The sequence below is a fragment of the Schistocerca nitens genome, chromosome 5 (genome assembly GCF_023898315.1).
Source record: "Schistocerca nitens isolate TAMUIC-IGC-003100 chromosome 5, iqSchNite1.1, whole genome shotgun sequence".
Lineage (NCBI taxonomy): Eukaryota > Metazoa > Arthropoda > Insecta > Orthoptera > Acrididae > Schistocerca > Schistocerca nitens.
Window position 1 is genome coordinate 208,974,765 of NC_064618.1, and position 23,242 is coordinate 208,998,006.

General features: G+C 42.3%; 1 protein-coding gene across 1 annotated transcript in view; it reads right to left on the reverse strand.

Annotated features, from left to right (window-relative positions):
* LOC126260225 (glutamate receptor 1-like) overlaps window positions 1-23,242 on the reverse strand; it is a 1,552,181-nt gene that overhangs the window by 344,239 nt on the left and 1,184,700 nt on the right. The window contains exon 8 of the mRNA XM_049957528.1: window positions 9,652-9,858. Coding sequence (XP_049813485.1) covers window positions 9,652-9,858 — 207 coding nt within the window. The remainder of the gene's footprint in view (window positions 1-9,651; window positions 9,859-23,242) is intronic.

Below are 23,242 nucleotides of genomic sequence, written 5' to 3' on the forward strand. Positions count from 1 at the left end.
TGACGGCCTATCCAATTAAATTTGCAACTGAGTTGGAGAGTTCCTATCAAGTATCTTATTGTCCTTAATGAAGCGGGTATGTTCGGTTTGAAAGTAGTATCATGCATTCATCACTGTCACTGACAGCGGTGCTGTACATTGTACTGTATGTCTGCGTGTGTGTGTGTGTGTTATGCGCTCGCTATGGTGTTGGCTCCTGTTTCACTGCTTGGTGTTGGTGTTCATTGCCATAGTAAGCTGCTGTCCATTTCGAAATAGAGGTATGATTAATGCCTTAGAAATACTGTCACTATGAGAGTAAAAATATGAAATGTCATGTCAGATTCAGCAGCACATTTGGTGCAGTGAGTGTGATGGTGTAGAGTCTTGTCTCAGGGCAGACATCGCTACAGCACTGTGCTGGGTGAACACAGGATTACATGGTACACATAGCATAACTGCCATCGAGGCAGCTGATGAAGTTGAGCACAAGCATAGTCTAATGCCTTACAGTTCTTAAGTGTGAAGTAATATAGTAGGCTGTGGTTGGGCTACACTACATTTAGTGTGCAATTGGCAGCTGACAAACAACTACCCTCATTCCTAACTCATAATGTGGTGCTGCCCATTTCAGACCGGCAAGCAGAAGCATTGTCTATCTAGTGGCACACTGTGTGCTCTATGCAGCGGTCAGGTGCTAAAGTCTGATGGCAGTTTCACGATAGCTATGGAGTATGACACAGTGCAGCATGGTGTAGCCTCTGCTGGTTGTGGTGGTGGTGGTGTTAGCAGCAGCCCAGGGCTACTTGGCACACTAGCTGGCTGATATGACATAGCGGCGGTTAGGTCCAATGCTAAATTTTGCTGTATATGTAGAAGAGAACCTCACACGAGTAGTGTTTGTTTTAGTTAAGGCACAATTTTTCCTATTATTTTTCACTTTCACATGATACAGACAACCATACAAGCTGCTTCAGGTGGCTGTTCAGTTTACAATTGAGGCCTTTGCTTCAGTTCTGACAACCAGCAGGCTTCCCATCACGTAAAATTTTGGGTAAGTGGATTTTCTCACAGTTTTCATCTTGTGATAGCCATTGCCAGGGGCATGGCGGATTTTTTTTAAACTTGAGATGGGTGACTGAAAATAGTTTAAACATTGCAGAATTTGACATAAGAGACACAGTCGTGAAGCAATTTCCACGGGAAGTCAACGTTAAAATGGGCGAACGTCAGGTACACTTTCTGAAGAAAGTAGTGGAGATAAAGCCCTGAAACTTTTACAGTGTACAGATGAGACAACATCCGCAAATCACATAAAGATTTGTTACTGTATTTTATATGTGTTATGAGTTATGATGTTTTTGTTCTATTAGACAAAAAATTATAAATTTTATAAATATCTTGGAGCATGTGAATTTGTTGTTCTCACTACAGGTCCCAGTTTTTATCTGATTAATCATCGTTTTATTGAAAGAGCTGCTGAAAGTGTGGTGTCTTTATCAGTCTTAATTTTCGAGGAAAGTGTACCAGAAGATAAAAAAATGTAGTTTTGAGAAAAACTGTATTTAAATTTTACCTGTAAAAAGCTAATGTACATTACTATACAGACACTATTAAAACATTATAGGACTATACTGTAGGTCTGATTCTTCCTTTTTATCTTCTTTTCTTTTATCTTCTGGCTCTCCTGGCCTCCTTGGTAGCAGCTCCTTCAGAAACTTCAGCATAATAGATGTTGTCTATGTTGATGTTTTTCAGTCCCTCTGCAGTAGTGATGCCGTTCTGAGTTCCCAAGAGCTTAAAACGTCCGTCTTCTTTGACACACCTGTACTGAAGCAAATGACTGTCATGAACACCAAATTTTAGGGTTTCTGGTAGCCTTGTCCAAAATACAGGATTCAGACTATCATTCGGTTTCTGAGTTTTACCAATGAGAATTTTTTTTTAGGAGATCCTATTGGCTAAGTTACCTGAAAATAGGTTTCACAGCAAGTACGATATTTCCTAGAACTGAATTTTTGTGCTTACAACTGGAAGCTACAGGTGGGCTGTTGAATTTGCGCCTGATGTCAGGTAGCTGTGGGCAAAGGTGATGTTGCGGTTTCTCATGGGTTGAAATTTTGTGAAAGACACTCTTCTCATTGCTTCTCCATAGCTGCAGTTATTCGAATTGTCACACCATAATAATTCTGGATCCTATCTATTTCAACCTTTGTCAGCCCACCTTCACCACCTAACTTTTTTTCCTTACATATCTCCAAAAGTCGTGCTCCCATTCTTTTCCCTACATGCCAAATACGCACTATTAACTTCGACTGTAGGCCCATCAAGTTTACCCACCACCACATTCTGATAAGGCTTACAGTTCCCCATTCCCAACAGAGTCTGTGTAGAGGACATTTCTTGACCTCATAGATCTTATGAAAGTGTTGGCAAGACCAGCACACTCCACTAGAATCATCATACTCCTTTTAGCAAGAATGTTGGGTAGTGTAATTTTTGCTACAGATATCACAGAACTTAATAATTATTTCAATATGCAGAACCTTTTCAGTATCAAAAGCAGTGGCTGACACAGTGCTGTTTAGGGATGTACGCCAACATTTCTACTGACTGCCATCAAAACCAGCAGCAGTACGACTTGGATCAAATTTCGTATCATTCAAGGTAGCTACTTCTTTTGCTACTTTCAGTATTGTAGATTCGTCCACCTCAGCTACAACTGCACCAGTAGTCTTGTTGTAAATATCAAACTTTCTGAGAGGTGTAGGAACGTTGATTTCTGCACAAGGAATTGCACCTGAAATTCGCCCTTTCCCAATAGATCCAAGTTCATACTCTAATCTTACATTGTTTTAGTACAGTCTGCTTCTGATTACGTGCCTCATGGAAATCAGAATGTCTGTATCAGTAGAAATAGAAAAACTGTTCACAGCATGTATTACACTTTCAAGCATTTGAGAGGCAATTGGAAAACTGGCAGCCGCTGGAAGCTTTTTACTTGAAACACTGACACTCGCACTGACTTCACTTTCAACCTTTTTTTCTTTCCTCTGTTCATTTCTACCAGTTTCGTGGTTTATTTTTACGTATTTATTTCCACGAAATTTGGGCTTATATCCATATTTCGTTATTCTACTAATTCTGCTAAAACTTTTGACAAAAGTGTTACATTTGTATCGCCAAAACGTTAACAACAAAGACGAAAAGTTGACAAATGATAATCGATGACGCAGATAGACTGGCAAACATCAAAACAAAAATTCTCTCTATCAACTGAAATAAGAATATCTGTGGAAAATAAATGTTTACTGTACTATAGTCAACGCTCTGTCAACAGTAAGACAGAGCAAAAATGGGCATGGCAATAGTTACCACACACCACGGAAAAATTAATAACTCCGAATCTAATCGTCAGTAATTGAAGCACTGAACAAGACTTCAAAAACTTATTTTTTTGAGCCTGTTCGTGGCTGTGTCCCCTTAAGGGAACTGTTGGCTCCCGATTTTTACCTGAACTGAATTAAAGTTAACTGATTTGAACTTTAACAGAATTCAGACTGAACTGAATTCGGACTGAAATTGAATTGGATTCAAAATAAATTGTAATGAGACTGAACTGAATTAGAACTAAATCGAATTCGAAGTGTGAGGTCAGCAGGCAGGTTTAGCTTGTTTACTACCAGTGGGTGAAGAATTTATGTATGTAGCCAACAGGGTTAGATTGGCATTCTTTTGAGACAGAGAGGCGTGAATCTGCAGGGAAATCCCAGTGCTCACCTTGAATTCCAGCATGACAATGCCCTATCTTGGAGTTCCTACCAATTTATACTCATGGGAACAGCACTACTTCTACAGCGATTAAACGAGAAAATCCAAGCTATTTTTGGATTGCTTGCCAAATTTGGAATTTCCCACTATTCAATACATAGTGCACTTGTGTCAGATGGAGGGTATGGAGGATGGGGGGGGGGGGAGGGAAAGGGAAGGAACTAATGACATCAGCTGCACTGGGACTTCATGCGGAATCAGCAATGACGAGTGAAAGTGTGTGCCAGACCCGGACTCGAACTTAAGATCTCCCACTTACTAGGCAGTTGTATTAACCAGTGCGCGAACTAGACATAGTGTTTATCATAAATGAGCAAAATATCTCGGCACGCTCCCTGGCCAACTCACACTCCCTTCCAGGGCAACCTAACTACAGTCCCCATTCATGTTGTACAGATACACTAATTTTAGATTCCCACTGGAGGTCGAATGTAAATGTGCATCTGCACTGAAGGTTATGGGTTCAATGCCCAAAGCAGCGAATCAATTATATGAGTGCATGGTGTCTGTTCTTTTGGATGTGTCTGGAAGAACACACGACATGTGGAACACACAGCTATGATACATATTATGTAAATTAATGGCGGAGTCGGGAAAGGAAAGGAAAGGAACTAATGATATCAGTCACAACGGGAATTCATACGGAATCAGTGGCGATGTATGGAATTGTACGCTGGCTCGTGATCTTACATGGCATCTCCAACTTACTAGGCACTTGGACTGTATCCGAGGGACGACCTTGGGAGACAATACCCCATGTTCCAGAACAACAGTACAATAGGGGGATTAGAGAATAATAGCCCTTTTATTCGATTGAGTTGGTGGTAACACCATTTGTTGTGTACCTACTGGTAATACCTTGAAGCATATTAACCAGTAAACTAGTGTTCTAAGTGCATTGTATTACGGTACGCAAGGTCACATAGTAGCTCAGTTATGACATAAAAATCACAATATGACATTTAATTTAAACTGAATTATAACAAATAAGACATTTTTAAAGTTTCTGGAGACCCAATCATTCACATCAATGATGTACAAAGTAAAAACAGATACTGAGTTCATCAATAATGGACATGAGGTCCTTGTTACAACCAGTGTTGAAATACTGGGCTTACAACATGTTTAGTGGGCAATACAAAAACACGCATTCAGAAGGAGATTAGATTAGATTACATTCAGTTTTCTTTCCACTGACCCAAAAATGAGATGATTCTTGTGGGTGTGGAACATGTCAGAAGATATAACATAATATAATACTCACTTCCCTGATCATTTGTAGGGAAACTGTCAAGACATGTGAATACATTACAATAAAATGGAGCAGCTAATATTTACAGAGTTAATACACTGGCAGAATGAAGCATAGTTATGAACTTGTAACGGATTTATCGTACACAAAAGACCTAAGCTTGACTGTTGTGACCAAGTGCTGCCATAACTGAAACCTGAAGGACATTTTTCTTAAGCTGCTCTAACAGTCCCTATTTACATATCCATCTACTGAGTACAAGGGGATGCCAACCAAAAAGACTTTCAAACACTATTCGAACTGTGCTTTATTCGAAACCAAGTTATTCCTCAAATTGTTATACTAGAATCTCTAAAAGCTATCAAGGTAAAATACAAATAAGAAACGTAATATTATGTGACGACTTCCCTCGCAGCTGTGGCTTCTTAATAAATACATCCACATCAACGTCAACACATGTAACATACTAAAATGCATTCGCACATGTTGTTCTGCGTATCGGCAGCTTCGCAGTTTGTTATCCTGTGTATTGGCAACGTCAGATTTTGACGCTGTCAGCACTCAGGATGTCTTATGAGAATCCATTTTAGCATATTTTATTAATTGATGCTGATATGTATGTACTTCTTAAGGAGACTCTGTCCCAAGGAAAATGACAACGTAATTTTAGTGTCTTTATTTGTATTTTGCTACCATCGCTGTTAGAGACTCTTCTTCAACAGTTCTGATGTTGGAGGCCTGACCTTCGAAACATGAAAGTTTAATTATTGCAGAATTAGTTTCTTTCTCGTTAGATGTAGCAAACTTAACGACTAATGTATCCATCTCATAGATAATTAGCGATCTTAAAGTAGATTTTGGCTGATTAACCAATGAGAGTTGCGTAAAACTATTGAGTTGCTGGCAAAAGTGGTTCATCAGCGGCTAGTAGCTTCACAGTTTAGGTGGACAACAAATAGTTGGATGATGAAGAATGTGATCACTGGGCTAAGAATGACCCATGGAGTACCATGCCATGGTACCCATTCACGTCTCCTTTTCAATCTGATGCTACCTGTAGCTCGAAAAATGTGAGCAGCCCGTAGCAGAGTGTCTTCCATGTATTCTACTTTAAAAATGTTGTGCCTAAGCTTGATATTTATTTTATACGTGACATGCCAGTCTGTATGTTTTACTTCTGATGAAGGCACTTTTAGAAGCGCCGAAACCAGGTCAAAAGACTTAATTTTTACGACCGAGGGCTGTAATTGCTTTAATTTTATTTTCTTCTTTTACCTTGCATGAAGAGACAAATTTGTGGCTGGCATTTGTAGGCTGACAATGAGGAAAAAGAGTGGTGTAGCAGTTTGTTTGTACCCCATTTGAGAAGTTCATCAATGACAGATCCAATATACATCCCACGAGCGGGAGAAAAAGTGTCGATCTGCGTGAATGTGTAAATCTCTACACGTTCATTTCCATCCCAAGATTGATACGTATTTAGGAAACATTCATAGCTCAGAAACCGTGTGATTGGTGCGGGGTGTAATGCAATTCTATTTAATTCTTCACTATTTTTTCCAATGTACGATCAGTGCAAGCACTCGATCTTAATAGGGTCTTTGTTCATTGTAACCTAAATTTTCACCTGATGAAAGTTACTTCTGGTGCAATACATCAGGTACTTTCAGCTGCAACATGAAACTGGTAAAAATTGTCGGTCCCTTTTCATGTACTGTTATATATACGAGCTCACATAGAATGATTCCAGTGTACATACTGTTTACCTTTCTAGAGATTATCCACAAATTTGCAAACATTTATTGAGTCAGAATTATCTGTTATTTGCTGAGACCTAATGCCTTTTGTGGGAGGTAGCTGTGATGAACTAAATCCATGAAGCATGATGCACAAGAACACGGCTCAATTTAATTTTGGAACTTTCTTTAGAAAACATTTTGATATAATTGAAGCAATTCAATCGTACTACATAGCCCAAGATAAGTAACTCGTTTCATCTAAAAGACGCTGTTTCAGGTAGCATTTTTGTCTTAATATTTATTTGCGAATCTTGTAGAACATTGACGTAAGGCGTTTAGGAAATCCTCGAGATTTTTTTTATTACAACGGTTCTCCTTTATGTATTACATGTATTCTTATATATTACACATACTAAAATTGTATAGCTTATGTAGTACAAATGTTCATTACTGTGTCGTCTAAAAATTTGAGGTAAACCAGTCACGAACTTTTCCAAGATTTTTCGTGACGTTTCCTCTTTATATATTACATATGTATTTACATATTATATAGTAAAAATATATATAACTTGTGGCTGTCCGAATGTTAATTAGAGTATGAAGTAAAAATGTGAAGTAAATCGATCAAGTGATTTTCAATATTTCTGGTAATAACATTAAACAATGGCCTGTCTTTCTGTAGTGGTATAGATGTATATTGACTGAACTGGATCGGTGTGGGGATAGAAGGGCTATTAAAACATACAAAACGAAACTCACCACAAAATGTTAAAATAAAAATTAAACAGAATGTCCTTTATTCATATAGGAAATGGCTGAATTTCATTGGTAGATTACAAATCAGGATGCGTGTTGGAGGGAGGAGGAGAGGGACAGAGATACACATTAGCAATTGCGAAGCATTGCTAGGTTGGCTAGGACATTACAAACACGATTAGCATCTAAAAAATACTGGCAATGTATTATGGTCGCTGCATTACATTTTGATCTAGTGCGTCTTCCTTAAAACTGGCCTTCAGCACACCTTTAAGTCGTAAAAACGATTGCATACTTCAGACGTGTTGATTGGTCGATTCCATAAGAATGATTCCACAGTCCACTATTATAAAAGTAGCTGAGCGGAAATCTAAGGGAGCTATGGCAGTTAGGAGTTAAGTGACGGGAGCGAAAGGGGCTGATCTGGTTTTATAGTTTGAGATGACACTGCATATTCGTTTCTGAGTAATACTAGGTTGGTGCATAATTTGGTAGCGTTGTTATTTTGCGTGTTGATATTCCGGTTGCCATGGTTTTATTTATCGTCCTTTATTTGCAGTTCGCTGTTGCTGTATGAGTTTACGTATTATCACTTTGTCATTTGGAGATAGTGAGTGGAGCTGTGGAAGCCAGAGAATGGAGTACGAAGTGGAGAAATCGGGTTAAAAATACCCGGGAATACATCCAGCAAATAGCTGACGACTTTTTCTGTAAGCGCTACTCGGAAATAAAGAGGATTGTACAGGAGAGAAAATCATGAAGGACTGCATCAAAGTGTAAAATGAAAGCTACAAAAACAGAAAAAAGAGCTTTTGGTCCAGACTTCCTGTTGAAGTTAGTTGTTGTGTATATAGTTCCGCGTAGTCAGCGCGAACACAACTTTCCCAATAGAGCGCGCCCCGCTAAGCACAACAGCGCAAGCGTTGCGCTCGTCCGTCTCCGCACTAAGAGATGGCGCTGTCGTAGAGACGGAACAAATTCTGCTTCCGCCGATCCGCGTATTAATATGTAACGCAGCCAATGAGATTGCTGCTAACGTAGAACCTTTTCTCCTCGCGGATCACACTCGCGCAGTGATACCTGAACGCTCGAGGTATTATAACGAGTGTACAGACCTCCGATTAATCAGTCTGCATTAGTCTGAATTAGTCTGCACCAGTCTGCATTTGTCTGTACCAGTCTATAGTCAAGTTTCAGTCTGCGCCTAATAAGATTATCATATTCCTGTACATAGCCATGAAGATAAATGTATAGACACTTTGTCAAGTATCAGAGATATGTGAGAATAAGATTAACGTACCAAGACCAAAGGAACTTAAGATTCTCAATTGTAAATAGCATGCAGAACCAAGTTAAGTTATTTTTATGGTTGTTATTACTTTAATAAATATGTGTGACAATTAATCAAGTTCTGTTTAAATTTGGTCACCGTCAATCTGCTACTCTAAGCGTGCAAGTGGCATTTCTATCGTCTGACCTAACGGCAGAAGATAAACACGCCACGATAAGACCACGAGACATATTGCTGACACTCGCCTACTTCGCTAGAGCGACAAGTCAAATAATCTGATGGTGTGTGTACCGAAGGTCTTACAGTACGCACACCACATTAGTGACACGACATATTGCTTCCATTTTTTTTCATTATTTTGTTATCTGAAGTTTTGCCTTTGGACATATTTCATTTTAATTTTTGTTATTGAACCATCATACCAAGCACTTTTCTTGCATATAAGGAGCTTGTGGTAATAGATCAACTTTGTTTCTCTAATAAAGTGTACCTATGAAAACATACATACGTCACCAGAACTAGCAGCCATTCCGCTCTACAGCCACAGTGCAGCTGTATTCATATCAGTGCAGTATTTCGACTGTGGCACAAAGCACCCTAATTTCCTGAAGAAACGAGAGATCTTCTCGCAGATCGTGCTGGTGGTGCTCTCGAGTCTGTGCATTGCGCTGGGGGTAAATGGTGGCACATACCTTCGCGACGAAACAAGAGACCACCTCGGTGCGCTGCCGCAACTCGACGTGCCAGCTGCTGCTATTACACACATACCTCCGGGCGGCAGCGCAGTGCGGGCGGCGGCCTACCTTGCGCAGGAAGCGCGAGATCTTGTCGCCGTGCTCCCAGGGCGTGACCCAGCCCTTGCTGGCGCTGCACTCGAGCGCTCGCGTCGCGTTGCCCGGCAGCTGGCCGCGCCGCAGCGAGCCGCGGAACACGTCCGGCTTCTTGCGCAGTAGCCGGTTCATCGCCTCCACCAGCACCAGCACCGCGTCGTACATCAGCGCCGCCGGCGCCTGCCCGAACCGTCAAACACACTGTAAACACCGACTTCTGCCCACGTAAACTTATGCCGCATATTGCACAATTGCTACACCAAGAAGAAATGCAGATGATAAACAGGTATTCATTGGAAAATGTATTATACTAGAACTGACATGTGATTACATTTTGGCCGGCCGGAGTGGCCGAGCGGTTAAAGGCGCTACAGTCTGGAACCGCACGACCGCTACGGTCGCAGGTTCGAATCCTGCCTCGGGCATGGATGTGTGTGATGTCCGTAGGTTAGTTAGGTTTAAGTAGTTCTAAGTTCTAGGGGACTTATGACCACAGCAGTTGAGTCCCATAGTGCTCAGAGCCATTTGAACCATTTTAGTGATTACATTTTCACCCAATTTGGGTGCACAGATCCTGAGAAATCAGTACCCAGAACAACAACCTTTGGCCGTAGTAACGGCCTTGATACGCCTGGGCATTGAGTCAAACAGAGCTTGGATGGCGTGTACAGGTACAGCTGCAAAAAAATAGTTCAAATGGGTCTGAGCACTATGGGACTCAACATCTTAGGTCATAAGTCCCCTAGAACTAACCTAAGGACATCACACACACCCATGCCCGAGGCAGGATTCGAACCTGCGACCGTAGCAGTCCCGCGGTTCCGGACTGCAGCGCCAGAACCGCACGGCCACCGCGGCCGGCGGTACAGCTGCCCTTGCATCTTCAACCCGATACCACAGTTCATCAAGAGTAGTGACTGGTGTATTGTGATGACCCAGTTGCTCGGCCACCATTGACCAGACCTTTTCAGTTGCTGAGAGATCTGGATAATGTGCTGGCCAGGGCAGCAGTCGAACATTTTCTGTATCCAGAAGGCCCGTACAGGACCTGCAACATGCGGTCGTACATTATCCTGCTGAAATGTAGGGTTTCGCAGGGATGGAATGAAGGGTACAGCCACGGGTCGTAACACATCTGAAATGTAACGTCCACTGGTCAAAGTACCGTCAATACGAACAAGAGGTGACCGAGACGTGTAACCAATGGCACCTCATACCATCACGCCGGGTGATACGTCAGTATGGCGATGACGAATACACGCTTCCAATGTGCGTTCACCGCGATGTCGCCAAACACGGATGCGACCATCATGACGCTGTAAACAGAACTTGGATTCATCCGAAACAATGACGTTTTGCCATTCGTACACCCAGGTTCGTCGTTGAGTACACCATCGCAGGCGCTCCTGTCTGTGATGCAGCGTCAAGGGTAACCGCAGCCGTGGTCTCCGAGCTGCTCGAAACGTCGTCGATCTGTTCGTGCAGATGGATGTTGTCTTGCAAACGTCCCCAGCCGGCTGAGTTGGCCGAGCGGTTCTAGACGCTACAATCTGGAACCTCGTGACCGCTACGGTCGCAGGTTCGAATCCTGCCTCGGGTATGGATATCTGTGATGTCCTTAAATTAGTCAGCTTTAAGTAGTTCTACGTTCTAGGGGACTGATGACTTTAGAAGTTAAGTCCCATAATGCTCAGAGCCATTTGAACTATTTTTGAAATGTCCCCATCTGTTGACTCAGGGATCGAGAAGTGGCTGCACGATCCGTTACAGCCATGCAGATAAGATGCCTGTCATCTCGACTGCTAGTGATACGAGGCCGTTGGGACCCAGCACGGCGTTCCGTATTACCCTCCCGAACCCAACGATTCCATATTCTGCTAACAGTCTTTGGATCTCGGACAACGCGAGCAGTAATGTCGCGATACGATAAACCTCAATCGCGATAGGCTACAATCCGACCTTTATCAAAGTCGGAAACGTGATGGTACGCATTTCTCCTCCTTACACGAGGCATCACAACAACGTTTCACCAGGCAACGCCGGTCAGCTGCTGTTTGTGTATGAGAAATCGGCTGGAAACTTTCCTCATGTCAGCACGTTGTAGGTGCTGCCACCGGCGCCAACCTTGTGTGAATGGTCTGAAATCTAATCATTTGCATATCACAGCATTTTCTTCTTGTCGGTTAAATTTCACGTCTGTAGCACGTCATCTTGGTGGTGTAGCCATTTTAATGGCCAGTAGTGTACTTACTCGTAGGTTTATCCATAAATACCTGCGGTTTTTTTGGAGATGACTTAGCGGAAACCGTAAAAAATATCGAAAAAAGTCTCGTTCACTGGAGAGGGCATCTCTTCAAGTTTAGGTTCGTAGTGGCGTAGTTTTAAAACGCACCATTAGCGGGCAGATGTTTCCGAATGTGCAGAGGAGTCACCTGCGCCTCATTTTCGCGTCGAATACGTTTGCGCATACAGATAGGCAACCCAATGAGCAGATTTCCAGGAAAAGCTGCCTTCCCGGGCTACAAGAAAGATTTTAATGAATTCCGCTCACTTGGTCCTCTGCCCCATTGACTTTGCCCCATCACAGATGTTCCCTACACGGAGCACAATTCTAAGTTAAAAACTTGTAGGGGAACCTGTATACACTGATATTTATCTGTTTCCTGTATGCCTTATACACTCCTGGAAATTGAAATAAGAACACCGTGAATTCATTGTCCCAGGAAGGGGAAACTTTATTGACACATTCCTGGGGTCAGATACATCACATGATCACACTGACAGAACCACAGGCACATAGACACAGGCAACAGAGCAAACACAATGTCGGCACTAGTACAGTGTATATCCACCTTTCGCAGCAATGCAGGCTGCTATTCTCCCATGGAGACGATCGTAGAGATGCTGGATGTAGTCCTGTGGAACGGCTTGCCATGCCATTTCCACCTGGCGCCTCAGTTGGACCAGCGTTCGTGCTGGACGTGCAGACCGCGTGAGACGACGCTTCATCCAGTCCCAAACATGCTCAATGGGGGACAGATCCGGAGATCTTGCTGGTTTGGATGTACCGTGCACTATTCAGTGTCCCCTCGACGATCACCAGTGGTGTACGGCCAGTGTAGGAGATCGCTTCCCACACCATGATGCCGGGTGTTGGCCCTGTGTGCCTCGGTCGTATGCAGTCCTGATTGTGGCGCTCACCTGCACGGCGCCAAACACGCATACGACCATCATTGGCACCAAGGCAGAAGCGATTCTCATCGCTGAAGACGACACGTCTCCATTCGTCCCTCCATTCACGCCTGTCGCGACACCACTGGAGGCGGGCTGCACGATGTTGGGGCGTGAGCGGAAGACGGCCTAACGGTGTGCGGGACCGTAGCCCAGCTTCATGGAGACGGTTGCGAATGGTCCTCGCCGATACCCCAGGAGCAACAGTGTCCCTAATTTGCTGGGAAGTGGCGGTGCGGTCCCCTACGGCACTGCGTAGGATCCTACGGTCTTGGCGTGCATCCGTGCGACGCTGCGGTCTGGTCCCAGGTCGACGGGCACGTGCACCTTCCGCCGACCACTGGCGACAACATCGATGTACTGTGGAGACTTCACGCCCCACGTGTTGAGCAATTCGGCGGTACGTCCACCCGGCCTCCCGCATGCCCACTATACGCCCTCGCTCAAAGTCCGTCAACTGCACATACGGTTCACGTCCACGCTGTCGCGGCATGCTACCAGTGTTAAAGACTGCGATGGAGCTCCGTATGCCACGGCAAACTGGCTGACACTGACGGCGGCGGTGCACAAATGCTGCGCAGCTAGCGCCATTCGACGGCCAACACCGCGGTTCCTGGTGTGTCCGCTGTGCCGTGCGTGTGATCATTGCTTGTACAGCCCTCTCGCAGTGTCCGGAGCAAGTATGGTGGGTCTGACACACCGGTGTCAATGTGTTCTTTTTTCCATTTCCAGGAGTGTATGTTTCGCATAGTTGTCTTCTGAAACCCAGAGGTACTTATATTTCTTTCTTTCTTTCGCTACTGCCTTTATCCCGAATTTGTGCGCAGGGTCAGCAGGGTTACGTACGGATTTGGCATGGTGAATTTTAAGGGGTGGCCGGATGCCCTCTGCCGCCACCCCAAACCCCCCGGGACGGGAATAGTGTACCCCAGCTGTCTGTGTCTAGTGTAAATCGTGAAACAGTGTGAATATGTTGCAAATGTCTGCGAGCCGTGGAACTAAGGCGGGACGTGGGGACCAGCCCGGTATTCACTTAGTAGGATGTGGAAAACCGCCTAAAAACGACATCCTGGCTGGTCGGCACACTGGCAGTCGTCGTTAATCCGCCAGCGCGCCTACCCGAGTCCAGGGAGCAGAGGTACTTATCTATAACCCCATAAATATTTCATATATATATTCAACAAATTTTAGATATATTTCTATTCAGATTTCATGTGAATCCTGACGAAAATTGTGATTCTGCCTGGGTAGGAAATGTCGTGAACCGTTGGCTGTGGCCCTATTTTCCAGAGATAAAAATGAAACCAACACTCTTTACCTACGCGTTCGTACTAACACTATCCGACCGTAGGTATTTTACGAGGGAGTGCTGAAACGTAATACCTCCTAATTTCTTATGTGAAAACTTTTAAATCTTTTTAAATAAAACAAATGTTAGTAACATTCTACATTTTAATTCTTCATTTCTACGCTGAATGACGTCCGCCCTACAGGGCTCCAAACTGAAGCGGTGTAACACGGTGGTATGTAACGTAACTATGTTTGTGTTTGAGAAAGAGCGTGCTGGATTCGAGTTCCGAATTCCGAGACTTCATCAGCACTTGGAACACGCACTCCCTCAGCATTACAGTCCCAGGCCACACACGACCGCCGCGAGATCTGCAACAATCCGATGCCTTCGGTTCACTCTCATCGATCACCCTCCATACCGTCTCGACTTGTCCCATCCGATTTCCCCGTGTTTCCAAAACTTAAAGAACACGTTTGAGGAACTCACTTTAATAGTGATGAAGCGTTCCAAGCATAGGTGAGCTTGTGGCTCCATCGTCACAGCCAAACACTCTAGTGTCAATATAAACAAAATGGTCTCTCATTAAGAGAATTGTGTTCTTTGCCAGGGGACTATGTTGAGAAATAAATATGTAGGCATGATGAGTAAAGATACAGAATTTTAGTAACTTTTGTTTTGTTAAAAAGCTTTCAGAGTTTTCATATAAAAAATTCGGAGGCATTACATTTCAGTACGCCCTCTTAGATCTATATTGTACTTACAAACGAGGAGTCATGGTTGTACAAAATTCGGTTGAAATTGCTCCAGACGTCCTAATTTATGCGTCTATGTCATTACCCCACCCCCATCACCTTCCCCTATGGAAGACTGGTGGTTGTTACTCTCACAGTGCTCCTCTCCAGAGAGTAAGTGATATCTGTACTAAGCTTGGTGAACATAAAAAAAAAATGGCTCTGAGCGCTATGGGACCTAACTCCTGAGGTCATCAGTCCCCTAGAACTTAAAACTAGTTAAACATAACTAACCTAAGGACATCACACACATCCATGCCCAAGGCAGGATTCGAACCTGCGACTGTAGCTTGGTGAACATGGAATGAGTACTTTAGGAAACAGATGTGCAATCAGTGTACATATATACATGATTTTTATAAAATGTAGATAGGCACCACTGTCATAACAACACATTCACTTTAAAATTAACGTAACGTAAAAACAAATCAACTGCCAGCCATTAAAATTTCAGCACCAGGAAGTATACCAACAAAATTTAACTTCTTCTGCCTGCACAGTAAAGTAAAAATAACACATGATTAAATCCCTAGATGGTTAGCGGTGTTTACGGTGAGAAATTCAACAAACCGGTCTGCCTCCTCTGGCAGGGTAAATGGCTACAACCCGGCTGCGTGCTATGTCGAACTGATCTTGGATCACAAATACGATCAGGTCATTCCATGCTGCTTCAACTCTACGCCACGATTCATCATCCATAATGGCCGGAGAGTGGACGCATGCCAGTCTCCCAGAAACCCATGACATTGGTGTAAGTTATGGCGTTAGACGAGCACCCTATGTACAGAAAAGGTAATCCAGTAGATAGGGCCAACCATTCAACTTGTTGTTGTTGTTGTGGTTTTCAGTCCTGAGACTGGTTTGATGCAGTTCTCCATGCTACTCTATCCTGTGCAAGCTTCTTCATCTCCCAGTACCTACTGCAGCCTATATCCTTCTGAATCTGCGTAGTGTATTCATCTCTTGGTCTCCCTCTACGATTTATACCCTCCACGCTGCCCCCCCCCCCCCCCCCCCCGTACTAAATTGATGATCCTTTGATGCCTCAGAACATGTCCTACCAACCGATCCCTTATTGTAGTCAAGTTGTGCCACAAACTCTTCTTCTCCCAAATTCTATTCAATAGATACTCATTAGTTTCATCTTAACACACTAGATTTCCATGACTGTCACCAGCCGGCCAGGGTGGCCGAGCGGTTCTAGGCGCTACAGTCTAAACCGCGCGACCGCTACGGTCGCAGGTTCGAATCCTGCCTTGGGCATGGATGTGTGTGATGTACTTAGGTTAGTTAGGTTTAAGTAGTTCTAAGTCTAGGGGACTGATGACCTCAGAAGTTAAGTCCCATAGTGCTCAGAGCCATTTGAACCATTTTGACTGCCACCAGATTTCCAATGACTGCTACCAGAATTACCTTCTATGAGAACCGGAAGTAATCGTCTGATTCTTCAGTTTCTCCAGGCGTGTCGTTCACCAAATGCCACTCTCTACCATCGTGCTAAGAGACGATAACGATATCCATGACGGCAAATTCAGTCAGATAATGAGTTAGTTAAATGTTCAATATATCGTACGATAAACGTCATAAAGGAGAATGTGTCATTTGAACAGACACAGAACACAAAACAATGAAAGGAATATTTGTACTACTGTATGCTAGACGCTGACAAGTTTTCTTTTGTTTAAATCACGAATTACTTCTGTTCAAGAATTAATCTGTGGTATAGATGGAGCAAGGAGAAAAATCTGTAATCTACACTTGAACACAGGATGGCATTAGAAATTTTGTTTCCGTATCAAATACTTTCATGGTCGCGTATTTAACACCTTCCTGTGTCAAAGTTAGAATCATCAAAGTGTAACATAGATTTTTCTCAAGTCATTTTTCCTTCTAGTGCTGTTCTTGTGAATATTTCTGATACTCCCAAACTCAGACAGATTGTTGACAACTATTTTCATAACTGAATGAGTCCGCTTCGAGAGTGTGATTAACATTCCCAGCTGCTTAACGAGATTCCTGCAACATGCATATGTGTGGACCCAATAGATAATTCTGACTACCTTCTTCTGCGCAATGAATATTTTTTTGCCTAAGGGAGGAGTTAAGGGAGAATCTCATTTTTTAAGAACTGGGTAAATGAAATTATGGAAAATTTGTTAACTTACTGACTTCCTATGCTCAAGTTGGTCAGTTTTTCTTATGGCAAAAGTGTCCTAACCTGAACGTTTTAGCGGATCTGCTATATGGATTTTCCAGTTTAAATTTTCATCAGTATCCAGCGTACGTTACCCTTTAGACTTCAAAAAGGGAAGACTTGTATTTTTTTTCAAAGTTCAAAGCTAGCCCATTTGTGGATAACCACTCATTAACTGTCACCAAAACCTCATTTACTACATTCATTGTTGATACTTCTCTGCTTGGTATCATATGCATGAATCATCTTCAGACAGGGTTGATTAAGCCTCCTGATACAAATTACGTGGTAGATCATGAACGAATCTTGTGAGAATCTCTTTATAATTCCTCGCCATGCAGATGGTGTGGCGTCCCTCTTTGTATTATTTGACCAGCCTAATGTAACTTTCTGCTTTCTATTTCTTAAACAGGACCTAAACCATATACGTGGTGTACTGTATTTTCTACAAAAACATAACTTTTGTAGTAGAATATTGTGACCATCACAAACAAATACTTTCGATAAGTGACAAACCATTTCAAGTAGTGACATTTTATATTTTAGTGATTTTATTACTGTCTCAATAAATGTATAAATAGCTATCTCAGTTGAGTGGCACTTTTGAAACCCAAATTAGGATTGGGTATGTATCCCATCAGTGTAGCTACATGTGACAGCCAAAGGCGCCCATTTCTAGGGGCAAGGGGCTTCAGCCGCCCTCTCCTTCTACCACCCTAGCTCTCGGGATAAGTTAAAAATATAGTGTAGTCAGGTGTTTATCTTTCAAGAAAATAATTTAAAAGTCGCTATTAACCACGATTTTATCGGGGTCGGAACTGGAATTTTTTTATCGCTGCTTAGAAGTCGCCACTAGTCTTTCAAAATATTACAAACCAGCTTATCGCCAGCTGCTTCGTTCGCAGAGACTTTTTTTTATTTGATCGACTTTTCATGTTGTTCACAAATTGCCTCACCTTCTAAGCTTTAAGCTTTTCACACTAGTAAAGGCCATATAAGCATTGTCTTTTCCGAATGTAATTCTGGCCAAAAAGCGGTTCTTCTAGTTGGAATTCTAAGTTCTGTTAATCATGCCTTTTACGATCTTGTGGAGATATTTCCGTAGCAACTTTCATCCTCTAACAAATATTTCTTTATATCTAACAGAGACGTGAAACACCAGTCTTCATAAATTTAGCTTTAAAATATTTTTAATGTAACGAAATACTTTCATAAAAATTTTCATTTCCAATTCCACTCCCTTAAGGGGTTGAATTTCCAGAAACACTGGAACACGTACTTTTTTACGTCTAACCAGGAAGTCAAATACCAATTGTCATAGATGTAGCCTTAAAATCCTTTAGTTCGTTAGTAACTATTTATTTTTTAAAAAAGGTTCACCCATTTTTTTCCCTTAGTGGTTGAATTTCCAAAAAAATTATGAAACACGTACTTTTTTTAAAAATTTAGAAACCAAATACCAGTTTTCATAGTTCCAGCTTCCAAATTCTCTTAATAACGACATATTATCAAAAAGCCATTCATCCTCTATTTCACCCCCTCATTAATGGAATTTCGCACAGTCCCTCCTTAGACGGTGGCTTCAGTATGGGCTGGGCAATGATCAGTCAGACAGTAATACAGTCAGTCAGGACGTTGCCTTTTATATATAGAGATATGCCATATCCGCCGATCTAGCCTCGTTCCTACGAAATATCGTACGGGCGCCCTTGATGACAACCAAGGAGTGAACTGTGAGACCTGAGTTTCTCCCGATGTATACATTATTCGAATAACTTACGGGAACGCAGCCGGGTGACGTCGCCGACAACCGCCGATATTTCGACAGAATTTTAACTGCAATACGTAAGCGCTGCGCATGGGAATTTAAATCTCAACAATTCCGGAAAGATAACACACACACACACACACACACACACAAGTACGCACTGTAGACAATAGCGACATCACGCAACCACAGGAGTTTTAGTTGCGTGATTTCTGTGTGTGTGTGTGTGTGTGTGTGTGTGTGTTAGCGTTGTGGAATTGTTGTGCAAACCGAGGCTTTAAGTTCCCTTGCACAGCACTTACTTGTGACTTTACTGCAGTTTTGTCTTGAAAGTACGGGGAGTGCTTTTGTGGAAAGCTCGTGGTTGTGCACGTCACACGACTGCATTCCCGCAATGTATTTGAAGAAGTCCATTACCTTCTCAAAAAATTTTGAAAAATGTTATAAGCCATGATACTGGGCGGTAGTTATTGACATAACTTCTTATAGAGAGGTGTAACAATGGAATAATTTAATTTACTAAAGAAAATAATGTAAAAAAGTTATGCATAGATTGTAATTTTCAGTATACACTATACAGTGTTCAGTATACTGAAAACTGCGGTCTGGGCATAAAAATTTGTTTTAATTAATAAATTTATTAAGAGCCCCAACTTAATGCAATTTACTAAATAAAAAAATTGAATGTAAAAATCTCTTTATGCCCAGACCGCATTTTTCAATACCACTGTATAAGGTATACAGAAAATTGCATCCCTGACAATGGCGGGCTTCACTAATAATTTAATCTCTCACTGCAGACATGGTGAATTAAAAATGTATTACATAAGTGACTAAGAACATTACATATTACAGAGCCACTGGTTCTAATTGATTTTCAGGGATACTATCCAACACATTTTAAGCTTCTGGGAATTATGAAGGTCTTCTTATTTCAGATGGGGATATGAACCTGAATTTTTTTGACTGGATTTCCTCTGTATTGCCTCTTCAGTGCACCGTTCTGCTCTAGTATCTGATCCGTCTGCACTAATTTCTCACTCATTTTTTACTACATGCGCGAATCATTGCTTATTCTGGCTAAATCGTACATGTTCCTTCTCCATTGTGAGGATACTCTGATACCTGTAGCCATTCATAATTACTTTAATGACTTCCCAGTATTTCATTTAATTAGCAATTTTGTAAAACGCCTTTCAACAATTGATGCAAATTAATTAGAGCTAGTTGTGGGTTCACTGGAAACGTCATCTTTACTTGTTTTATCATTAATCAGATCTTGGTCCTTCTAGCCTTCATACATGGATTCGTCCATCGTATTGCTGTGTGCAGAATTAGCACCCATCTGACAGGACGATGTGGTGTCGTACGTACGTCCTGTGTCGTGGAGCACGCCACTGTCGGCTCCCCCCCCCCCCAGCCTTCTCCCCCCCCCCTCTCTGCTGCCATGACTAGAAAGCCGCAACAGTGGTCGTCGTGGTGCTGAATGACTGACTGTCTGTCTGTCGGTCCATGGTACCACTTTACAGTCCACGTGGACATTTGCGTTGCTGCAAAAAAGCCCATTTCCCTACTCAAGGTACGTGATGTGACTGGTTGCTCTCTCATGGCCATGCAAACAACATGTTAGCCCTCTCTCGCACCAGCCACATGCACAGGATCATAAAAATTTCAACATGGTGTTGAACGTGGCCCTCCTGAACCCACCATTCTATATCTGCACGACACTCGTGGGATCCTGACCAACGTAAAGCAGCAATATCGCAGAAAGGTAAACTCCATTCTCGATAGACCAGGATTTGGATAAATTTCTGCGGATACAAATGAGTACCGCATAAACTAATTTTATCCAGTCAGTATTGGGTATTTGCTGTGAAACATCAGTTACATACATGGCTGATAATGTGCCATTCACGATACTAGCCATTAGCTTTGACCAGCAATGTCTTGAAGATTGGATAAACTTTTTAAACTAACAACATGGCCACTATAACATCATAACAATGGAAATTTCTTCAAACATAAGAAACACAGAGAGCTTTCATTACATGAATTTACATCTTCATGCCGGCCGGGGTGGCCGAGCGGTTCTAGGCGCTACAGTGTGAAACCGCGTGACCGTACGGTCGCAGGTTCGAATCCTGCCTCGGGCATGGATGTGTGTGATGTCCTTAGGTTAGTTAGGTTTAAGTAGTTCTAAGTCTAGGGGACTGATGACCTCATATGTTAAGTCCCATAGTGCTTAGAGCCATTTGAACCATTTTTCATTAAACACTCTTCCCACAAACACGTCACATAATTTACTATCTCAGCTTTTCTGCAGTGTTGTAACTGCACCAATACGTGGACCACGTCTGTCATTATAAACTAACAGTATACGTCCACACATCCACACTTGAATACCTGACCTGTTGCCCAGTGGAAAATAATCGTTGAGGGCTTGCTCTTGCCACATGTACTTGGAGGTGCTACCCAACCGAAAAACATACAACTTCTAATAACTATAATTGTGGGTCTGTAAATGACGTAACTACTGATGTAATGTGGTTTCAGTACATCGTTCTCAGTCACCAATAGAAATATCTGCACTTACACCCGTTACTCGCCTATAGGTCAAGAGCAGATTGCAAATACGCCATTTCGAATATAAGTACTTTTCAACGGAAATTCGAAAAGAGTTTAATAAGAGGCAATTTAACTAATTGTGACGAAACTGATTCGAGTATCGTAAAAACGGCTATAGCGGAAGCAACAGGCAGTGAGAAAAACAAAAAAATATCGAAAATAAACTGTAACTAGTGCTGGAAAATACACTTTACCTAGTTAGCTCAAGAGCAGATTGCGATATGCAGTTTCGATTGTATGTGCTTTTCAGGGGTGAATCGTAAATAGACATGAAGCACATTACGTATTTGGCAGGAATAAAGTGAATCGAGTACCATAGAAACAAGCTATGGAGCTATAATGGACATAAAAACGTACTGTATGACTTAAACGAATATACATTTATCGAAAAAACTCTAACATAGTATCGAACAATACACTCGAGCTGTATAGATGATGAGGACATTGTGATGCGAAGTTACGAATGTGTGTACTTTACAAGAATAAATGGAAACGTTAGTGATTAGAAGCACTTTAAGTATTTGTCGAAAAGAAACCTAAACGAGTATCAGAAAACCGCTCTACAGCTGTTATGTACCAAGACACCAGTTTAACGCGAGTAAATAGAAGTTAGTAAAGGAAATACGCACAAGTGGAGACGCAGTGCCATAAGTGTGTACGGCGTGACAATTATTGAAATATATGAAATAAAATTGTCATATCTTCAGAACGGTTTGCGTTAGGGTAATCAACTGAACGACTGGCTGCGAAGCATGATGGGAATTAGTATGCGCACGTATGGTTTGGTTTAGCGGTGGCGCCCACTTTCATTTCGATGCGTTCGTCAATAAGCAAAATTAGCGCGTTTGGGGGACTGATAATTATCCAAAGTGACCTTGATTTCGACAAGGTGTGGTTCATACAAGACGGAGCTCGACCCCATCGAAACAGGAGCGTGTTTGATGTCCTCGAGGAGCACTTTGGGGACAGCATTCTGGCTCTGGGGTACACAGAGCCACTGGCATGGGCCTCGATTGGCCGTTATATTCTCCAGATCTGAACAAATGCAGGGGCTGTATTAAAGAAAAGGTGTACAGCCATAATCCCAAAACCACAGCTGAACTGAGAACAGTCATTCAGGAGGTCATCGACACCATCGATGTTCCGACATTCTAGCAGGTCATACCGAATTTCGCTGTTCGTTTGCGCCACATCATTGCCAATCACGGTGCACATGTCATAGCGGCGTTTACATGTTGGATAAAGTGTTTGTAACTAATTTACGTTTTTTAAACATATAGTTCAATAATTGTTGTCGTATAGTTACCAGTGGTAAACTGAAATGATCACAAGAAGTTAACTCTACGAGTACATAGGATAGGAAACGCGTAGAGTATCGTACAAAAGTTGTACAACTGTAGTGGAAACCACAACATACAATATGGGCTTCAAACAAACTTACCGTAAGTAAATCGAACCTGGTATCGAATATACATTTTAGCTATGCACTTGTAATGGAGACTGCAATACGCAATTACAAGTACGTGCATGTATCAGTGGTAAACCGAAACAGATACCATGCATAAAACTACAACTATTTTTCGGAATAGAAACGAGGTAATTATCTTTAGAAAGCACTTCAGCTTTAGGGGGCTCCACGATACAAAGTAATAATTGAAAAAAAT